At 36.1% G+C, this 9,860-nt stretch overlaps 1 protein-coding gene across 4 annotated transcripts in view; it reads right to left on the minus strand.

The window, feature by feature from the left end:
• LOC135612371 (uncharacterized) overlaps positions 1-8,962 on the minus strand; it is a 31,348-nt gene extending 22,386 nt beyond the window's left edge. Inside the window, exons 1-4 of one of the 4 annotated variants that reach the window (XM_065108579.1) lie at positions 8,614-8,961; positions 6,112-6,318; positions 5,169-5,991; positions 1,779-1,891 (exon numbers count right to left, since the gene is read on the minus strand). In XM_065108579.1, the coding sequence (XP_064964651.1) occupies positions 1,779-1,891; positions 5,169-5,991; positions 6,112-6,136 (961 nt within the window). In that variant the 5' untranslated portion in view covers positions 6,137-6,318; positions 8,614-8,961. Of the gene's footprint in view, positions 1-1,778; positions 1,892-5,168; positions 6,319-8,317 lie in introns of all 4 variants that reach the window. The other 3 variants (XM_065108578.1, XM_065108577.1, XM_065108580.1) reach the window with 3 other exon arrangements.
• Positions 8,963-9,860: the final 898 nt, after the last annotated feature.

Consider the following 9,860-nt stretch of genomic DNA (forward strand, 5'->3'; position numbering starts at 1 on the left):
AAGATTTCTGGAAAAACATGAAAATCTATGCAACATCATGAAAAAGATTATAAGAAGAAACCAATTTCATTATTAGCAAGAAGCCAACAATTACACAATTTTATAATTCTTTGTGACAAATAAAGATTTCTGGACAAAAAAGAAACCATAAAAGAGATAAGTTAAACACGTACGTAGCGTGCTACACAAGCATGACCTGTGCCTATCTCAACCTTTTAAAAGCCCATCGAAGAGATGATAGAAATTTTACTGATATAGTAATACAGTAGCTGACAACCAGGCCATAAGAATTCCTTGTGCTAGCAGCACCAACCATAACACAAATATCCATGCTCTTCCAGTGCTTTTACAGGCCAGTCAGTGTACCATTCAAATGACAGCACAGTTCAGCATATGCAGCATGTAAAATGCCGAAGCGACATCAGCATGCCCCAGTACCATAGCATAGAATACAATGGGCAATCCCATATAAAGACCACCAATATGACTAAACAGAGGGCCTTAAAAATCATCATCAATTCTACTAATTGACCAAAAAATGAATGAACACAACTTGACAATAAAGCAAGATGCACCATGTTTTTTAGTTACCAATTTTAGGTATAATAAGAAACTAAGAGTGTCAAGAGAAAAATAAAATAAAAGCTCTAGATGAGGAAAGTGTGATGAATATATATATATATATATATATATATATATATATATATATATATATATATATATATATATATATATATATATAGACACACACACACACATATATATATATATACACATATATACATATATATACACATATATACATATATATATACATATATATATGCACGCACACACACACACACCAATAATAATAATGTCACAGTATCCAAAATAATTGGATATAAGATAGAATATATGAACAAAACAATAGCAAGCTGTAATGTCACCAACTCTTTGGAGTCAGCATTTTCCCACTGTTGAGGTTTGAATAAGCCAATATCTTAGTTAAATCAAGAGCATTCAGATCGAGATATATATATATATATATATATTATTTATTTACTTATGTGTGTGTGTTTATTCAAAATAGAGGAGAAACTAAACACTTTTATAATTATAAGATCAAGAACAAATGCATCAAAAACCCCAATACAGATATACTGGTAAGGGAATCTTAACAATGTTATCAAGCCTACTAGAAGAATAAAAAAACCTTATTCAATCTTATTCATGTTTACTAGAAAGATATTAAATCAATGAAAATATTAAGGTAATTTTGTCAGCTATTAGTAAGACAAAGCACAACAAAATAGCTTGTAAAAACAGCTTGTAAAAACAGCTAGACATATGAAAACAATCCATCGCACATCATTGATAACAATTGGTGGTTCATACTCCAGTTAACAATCACATACACAATACTCCAGCTAACTATCGCAGGTCATATTTTCCAAGGCAACTAAAAGAGATCTAAGTATCTATTTAGCTCAACAACAACATAAAAAGAAGGGGTGGAACACAGTATTTTCAGTGAAAGGAGGTCAAAATATTTGTCTGGCATTTTAGCATCTTTAGAACCGGTACCGATAATTTCCATGTTTTTTAGACAACCAAAAAAGAGCTAGATAATCTTGTTGCCAAAAGGCAACTAATAATCCTTTATTTTGATCAAATATACATAAAGTAGAACAAGTTGAACCTGCATTATACTAGTGATCACATTATTTATGAAAAAACATCTGTGATTCTGAATAAGAACCAACACTTAGGAATCTGAGACATGAAGTACTACAAACCATGAGCTGTGATCTTAACGTCTTGTATGCTGTAACACTCCAGAGAGATTCGCCCACCACCACCGCCACCCCATCCACTCCCACCAGCAGCACTGATCACGCCACTTCCCTTCCTAAGTATTCAATATAGAAAGATGTGATGAGGACAAATTTAGCAAATACTAACTTAAAATATAGAAATTTTTGTCAATAAGCAAGTGAACCTTTTTTTTTAATCATGGAAATAATAATTAAGTTGAAGATGCAGATAAGTGAATATGTGGTACATCAGTGTGCCACTACGAGAGGTCACACAACAACAACAGCCATTTCAAAAAGTATACAAAACCACACATATCTATAGATTAACCTCAAAGATTGAACGTTTCACATGAAGGAAGCACAAACATAATCTGAGAACAGCTCAACATTTTGACATGCATGACTTTCTGGATCTTAAGTGGCCTAGGAGAATACTTTTTACACAAACTCTCAAATATGTTCTCTAATCTCAAAATAACAGGTGCAGGCAAAAATGATCTCTAGAGCCATCTAGAATAAACACATATATCAGTACAATTAAGAAACAGAAACCCAGGTGACTTGTAGAACTCGCTTGGCATAATTCATCAAGTGATAAACAAAATGATAAACTTTTAAAGAACTGATACCAACATTCCACCAAACAAGAAGCCTTGTAGTCTAAACAAAATCATCATCAAATACCAACAGCTCCCTGGTTCTCAGACAAAGAAACACAAGTATTTCAGAACCAACTTGACTGTTAAAGATAACAAATTAATTATCATGCCAAACCATAAGTTTGCATGTTTACAGAGTGCCATTTGACTATTGTCCTTATATTTATAAAGGCAGTACTCACCCCTCTCCAAGGAGAACTGTTTTTCTTATCATCCATGTATTCCCAATATCTAATTTAAAATTTTTCTGACAAACATTGTTCAATACTTTCTAAACAATCAGATTAGAACTCTTTAAATACAACAGTAGAACCAAAAGTCCATCTTATTACTTATAATACATATCTTTTTGCCTCAATCAGCACAACGAAAGGCCTACTTTGTTGATAAAAGAAAGTATTCTATTGAATTTGAATCTATATCCTTTTTGCTTCCACCTGGCAGCACCTCGAACTTGTATGATAACTTTATGGTATTAAAATTAATGAGAAGGTACTACTACTGGCATTATCATTAATAATGAACTTCCAAGGCCTCCTGGAATGCTATCCAGGAATATGCCAGGTCCCTTTATTGGATGTTGTCCAAAATCTTCTAAGCCATCAGAATCATCGAAGGACCTCTCATTTATGTGTTAGTCATGTTTTGAGCATTTCATAATTTTTCAAATTTAAAGATGTAAACCAAAAACAATCACTGTTTGACAGGAAAAGATACAGCTGTGGCATTTGTTATAAGCTTTGCTAGACAATATTACAGCTGTGGCATTTGTTATAAGCTGTGGCAGCTGTGGAAAAGATACAGCTGTGGCATTTGTTATAAATTCAACTTATCCTTCTTATAAATTAAAAAAAACACTACAATAGTTTTTTACTCTGAGAGGTGCTGGGAATAAATAATTTAGTATGGACAATATTACAGATATAAAGACCATCTATAAAAGTTAGCTTCAAATAAAAAGACCAAAAGCCAATGAGTTTTCTGAAACGAACTTCTGGTTCAACATAATAATCTACTACCTGTATGAAATTTATGAACAACATGACAGCTAGCAGATTTTTTGTTTTAACAATTATCTTTGAAGGAAACTAGACCCTACCCTTCAAAATATTCCAAAATGACTTCTGAGGAGCAAATGGCATACCAAAAATAAAAACTAAGCACATTGCTATGACTTCTGAGGAGGAGATAAAGGAAATAAATTACTAAACCAAGCAAGAAATATCCAGTGAACATTATGGCCTTAAATATGTAACCTAATTTGTCCATGTTAATTACATGCAGTCCATTTCTCTTCCTAGGAGACAAATAATTAGCCAGAAGAGACACGAGCTATGAAGCCATGTATAGAAATTTTTTTGAAAAGAAATGGCTTTCAATTAAAGGCAAGAATTAAATAGTGGTGCACCACAATCCTTCCCTATGTATCAAAGTTAAGCCTGGACTAAACCTTCTAACCACACAATCATTTAATCAAAACTCAAAAGACAATCAGTAAAGGAAAAGAAATTAATTGATATATTTCCCACAGGTATAACCAACAGATACCCTTAGCACAGCAATTTAAAACTTTGGACACATCTCAGCTTTAGCATAATAACAATTTTAATTTCATAACATAGTACAGTTTCTTTATAAAACAGCAGATGTTACATATTAAAAATTGTTTTGACATACTGAGTTGAAATAAATGGAACTAATAACTGTGGACATTCATTAGAGGTTTATGTACAGGTCACAAGATCACTAACCAACCATTAACAATAAAAAAAAGGATTGTCGTGAATGTCACAAAAGCCTCTGTGGACAAGGATGCATCTGTTTATAACACGAAAGATGAATAAACTTATAAACTGATAATTAACTTTTACCACTGAAGCTAATAAAACATAAAACACTCGACCCTGAGTGAATATGATCAGAAATTCTTCTTTCTTGCCTAACGGGGGTAAAAATCTATAACCACTAAATCAGCACTAATAAGGTTTTGTTGAATAGACAAACAGAGCAACCACATAATTCTTTACAAAGTTTCAACGAACAAAAATTTTCAAGACAATAGTCACAGACAAATAGCAAGCATACATAACATTGGAAAGAAGCTTACTCTCTGACAACAATTACATAACACTGACTAAAAATGTCAAATATGTAAAGATAGCTGCAATAAGCTCTGTATTCATGGTTGTGATTCTTGTGAATTTAAAATGTTTGTCCATTCTCATTCAGTGAATTTCTAATTATAGACACTTAATCAAAAGCATAGTAACCATATTCAGATCCTATTGACATGTGAACTAGTATAAACATCTTCCATGTTTAATGAGAATTATTTCTTCAAAGTATAAAAGCTGTAATTATTACAACTTGAAAGGAAGTAATCTGAATAAATTCATTAGCAGCCATGGACATAACATTAAGAACTACAATTTTGTGAAATGACATAATACATGGTTTTTCCACTTAATTACTTGATCACAAGTAAAAGGGCTTTAATGGAAGCACCATGTTAACAGCCAAAGTAGGTAATAACAGTAAAATATCAGACAGAAGAACAAAACTGTGCAAAGTAGCAGCCATTCTCACAATTTTAATGCACGGATAATGATGGGCTTTAATGGAAGCAACTGTGTTAACAGCCAAAATTGGTAGTAACAATAAAACATCAGACAGAAAGAACAAAACTGTGCAAAGTAGCAGTCATTCTCACAGTTTTAATGCATGGATAATGATGCTTCCTCCAGATCCACCTCCTCCTTCGAGTCCTCCCATGCCACCTTCTGCAGTTACGAATCCATCCAATTGCAATGTATCACTGACTTTGAGCTCAATACGGCCCCCACCATCACCTCCATACCGTTTTTCAGCAGATGTACTTCCCCCCTTGCTTCCATAACTCCATGGCTTAGATAATGTTGACCATGCATAAACATCACCACCCCAATTTGTCTTGTTACTTCTTAGGCATGAAGCACCACGACCCCCATGTCCTCCACCAGCACCATCATGGCCAATAGGAGTACCACTTGTCTGGGATGGTGGTGACCCACCAAAGGATGTTGTGTTTATTGTTGCACAGTGATCCAAAGTAAGATTTCTAGCATCAAAACTAACAGAACCTGCCATCACATTTACATATTCACCAATCTTAACACTTCCAGACATGTTAACAACAATTGAGCATCCTTTAACAGGGCATATGATGGCAATATGTGGGAAAACTTCTATGTTTCCTGAGCCATATACACAAAGATCACCATCTAAATTCAAACTTGAGTTCAGTAAACATGTTGTATCGAAAGTGCCAAAACCTTTCAAGTCCTGACAAGACCCAGAATTATCCAAATAAGATAGACAGGATTGACCTTCACTACTGTCCACTGCATTTCTACCATATGCTTCATTTCGAATCAGTCCAGAAGATTCCTGACGCAGGGTTTCTGAAGTAAAGCCCTTAACCATTGAATGCTTAAGGCAGCATAAAAGCATGAAGATGCAGAAGTTTCCCACATGATGCCAAAACAAGTATCCGCCTTTTAAGACAGAGAACATAGTCATTCAGAAAAAGAAGAAAAACCAGAAAGATTACAGAGTAGATCAATTCTCCCAACCATAAAGACACAAATTCAGATTATGCTTATTTATTTGTGTACTTGTTTTCTCCAGTTCTTGATGCATGAGATAGCTTGGAAAAAGCTAAAAGTTCATGATGCTAACTCTTCTTCCACACAAATAGATGAGTTCAGCTACTAGTGCATTCTCTGCTCAGAAATAATCTGGATGTATCACCACCATAGAACTTGAAATTCACATAAAACCAGGGAGGTCTCATACAGAATCTGCTGATGAACAGATAAAAGCTGCAAATAAATCACAAAAATCAATTATAGCAATATACCTCAGCAATATGAGGACAATCAAGCAAATATTTCATGTGCAGGAACTCAAACTTTAAAGAAAAAGGAAAGAAGGATTTTAAACTCATATAATTATGTGGAATTTAACATGTATTATGCATTTAGATGCTTTCATGAAAGAAAAAACTGCAGTAAGGAATGTAATGATTTGAAACAATAAAGTTATGTTGTATAAGAAGACTTTCGAATTCTTGAAACTTGTAACTAGTTTAGATAAAAGGAAGATCAATTTGTTGAAAACTTGTAATAAGATTAACAATATTATGCCCACACGTGTCCCTAGAAACAAGTGAAACAAATTGATTTTATCATGTGAAGGATGAAAAATGTCATCCCATGGCATACAAAATAACTCACATCATGAAAAGTGCATCACAAAGATTTGTACAAGAAATATAGATAAATAACTTTGATATTAGCCTTAGTTCAAGATGATTTTGGTTATCATTTCATTGCTGTTCCAAAATGCTGACCCGAAACTTGGCAAAGTAAGCAACATGGATCTCTTCATGTACTAATCTTTCTTCTTTCTCCCTTTCCAGATATACAGATAAATAACATTGATATTAGCCTTAGTTCAAGATGATTTTGGTTATCATTTCATTGCTGTTCCAAAATGCTGACCCAAAACTTGGCAAAGTAAGCAGCATGTATCTCTTCATGTACTAATCTTACTTCTTTCTCCCTTTCCATATATCTATCTCTTAGGGTGGCACATGGTGAGGTGTAAAGCAATTTAACTTCCCTATCTCTTAAACTTTATCTAGCAGGACCTACGAAGAACCTATTGAAAATGAAGAAGCGTAATATTCACTGTTGCAAACTCCAAATAGTCAGACATATAGCAACTTTTTTGTTTCAACACAACATATCCGGAGTAACAGTTAAATTAGCTTTGGACATTTTGCTTAGAAGGTCTTGATATGTTTACTTTTGCGGAATCAGTGATTTACTTTGAGCTTCCAATGGTTTGAAACTTTGAAACATTTCTATTTCTGGTACTGGACACTGGAGAACTTTGTTTCCAGATGCATCAATTGAAGATCATTTCTTGAAGATAGGAGCAGCTTGTAAAGAGACAACAACCCGTCTTTGATGTTAAATAAATGTACTAAAAAATAGCAGTTGCCAAGATATTGAGTTGACAAGAAATTTGGCCAAGAAGTCACAATTCTTGGGTTAGTAAATAAGCGTCTGTTTGTAGTTATGATCTAAATTACTTACTCTAGCTACCGTCCTTCAAATTTCCATCTGCTAAACTAGCGATACTTGCACACCTTAATAGGTATTTTCACAAGGGGCCCATGTGGATTATGGTAAAATATAATTACCAAGGTTCAGTTGCTTCTGTGAAAAAAGTGACACATGCGTAAGGAAGTGGAACTTTTTTGCTTAAGACCAAGAATAAAGACCACATGTAGGTCCACATCTATGTTGTTAAATTTGACTGAAACGAATCATGCTTTAGCGATCTGTTCTAGAGCCCATTAGACAAGCACAGTCCAGGCTCAACCATTAAGTTTGTCACAGCAACTTAAGCCAATTTTATCATGTAATGCAAGGCCAGCATATTCTGCTCATTGCCGGCATCAGAACTTAAATCCTTAATCCACAAATAAATGGTAAGCTTGAAGTTTGAAGCAGTGAATTCGAGTGGACAAAATGCAAGCTAATTTACACGGAAAGATCGAAGCAGACCTTCAGTTCCACTAGAAAATCTCCATCAAAAGGTAAAGAAGATAGTAAAGGTAATTATTCCACTCAACTAAATTCCCGATGAGATCACATCAAACTTAACAAACAAGGAAAGAAAATAATGCAAGCGAAGATTCCAAGAAAAAGGATACGAATCGCATCATCGACAACTCATCGGAACAACATTCCTAGAAGATCGAGAAAGCCGGACCGATCTGAACGGAAACAAGTTCAAGAGAGGAATCACCTCGGCCAAGAATTCAATAATCAAGATCACGGCCAATTCGATGCGAACCCTAGAATCTTCTCCGCTTCTTTTTTTTTTTCTTTTTTTCTCAGTTCTCCTCTCCCTTCACAGTGACACGGGGCAGCTCTGCTCTGCTTCCTTCGCCGCCTCCGTGTCATAAGGCATCATCGTACCCTCCAGAAATAGAATTCTTTAATCTCTTACTCTTCTCTTACTTATTGAAGACACATCAAACTAAACAAACAAACAAGGAGCAATGCAACCAAAGCTTCCAAGAAAAGGGAACCAAATCGCACCGTGTGTCACCTTGAAGAACTCCACCGGAACAACATTCCCTAGAAGATCAAGAAAGTGGGACTGATCGGAACGAAACAAACCGGGGAGAGCAATCACCTCGGTCCGGACTCGCGGATCAAGATCGCGCCCGGTCCGCTGCGAACCCTAGAACCTTCTCCGCTTCGTTTCTTTGGTTCGCCTCCTCCTCTCTCTCCTCACTGTGACTGGGGGCAGCTCCGCTCCCTTGGCCGATCCTCCGTAATAGAATCCTGTAATCCTTTACTCTTCTCTTATCTCTTACTCTCCGTTTCCTGCAGGTCACAGCGAGTCCAACTGCGCTCTGGCCTCGCTGGCGACCCGCTTCGGCTCCCTTCGTACCGCCTTCCTACGAGGGTCCGCATCTCACATCTTATGCGGCACAATGAATCTTCTATCTTACATGAACGGTTCAGATTTATTGTACGGACTGAAGTGACGATGGATAGGCTTAGCGTTACTGTTCCCGCGAGCGTCAGCATCCCATCATCTTATGCGGTACGATTAATCTTTCCATTCCTGTATGAACGGTTCAGCTTCATTGCACTGATCGAAAGGAAGGTCTGTTCCCGTTGCAGTCGAGCTTAGAAGGTTACATATATTACCCTCTCCAAAGCAGATAACAACTAATCTGCCATTACCTAAGCTCCGTATACGTCGACCGATATCAATCGTATTGAACGTACGAGATCCATCGGATCTACATCCTACGGTTTTAAACATGGCCAATATGTTCGTGAGCGAATTTGGCACGTTTTGCGGATAAGCCCCTCGATTCTTATTATCTATATAAAAGCCCCTCGTATCCTACCTTTTAATGACATGACAACTGAAATCGACATACGTGGATTGCACTCACAGTTAACGTGGGCCGACGGTTCGATAGAGGGTCACTTTGGCGGGGGCTAATACAAACACTAACATGAATCAAAGGATCTTGATACGTTTCATGTGGACGCAAGCGAAACGGACACGGGCGAGTGTGACTTCACCGACTCCAAATCCCATTGCGATCCGTGCAACGAAGTCCACATGAAACGCCTTTATCAGGGGCGCGTGTGGGCCCAAGTGATGACGACATGAGCGGGTGTGGCTCCATCGTCCTCAGATTTAATTACCACCGTCCACCAAAATAAGTGTACGTAACATCTATATCTTAGTGTGCAGATTAATATAATCTTAATATATCTTAGAATATATGTGATTCTAACTCTTGATTCGTTGATATAAT

This window comes from Musa acuminata, chromosome BXJ2-5 (assembly GCF_036884655.1).
Source record: "Musa acuminata AAA Group cultivar baxijiao chromosome BXJ2-5, Cavendish_Baxijiao_AAA, whole genome shotgun sequence".
Taxonomy (NCBI): Eukaryota; Viridiplantae; Streptophyta; class Magnoliopsida; order Zingiberales; family Musaceae; genus Musa; species Musa acuminata.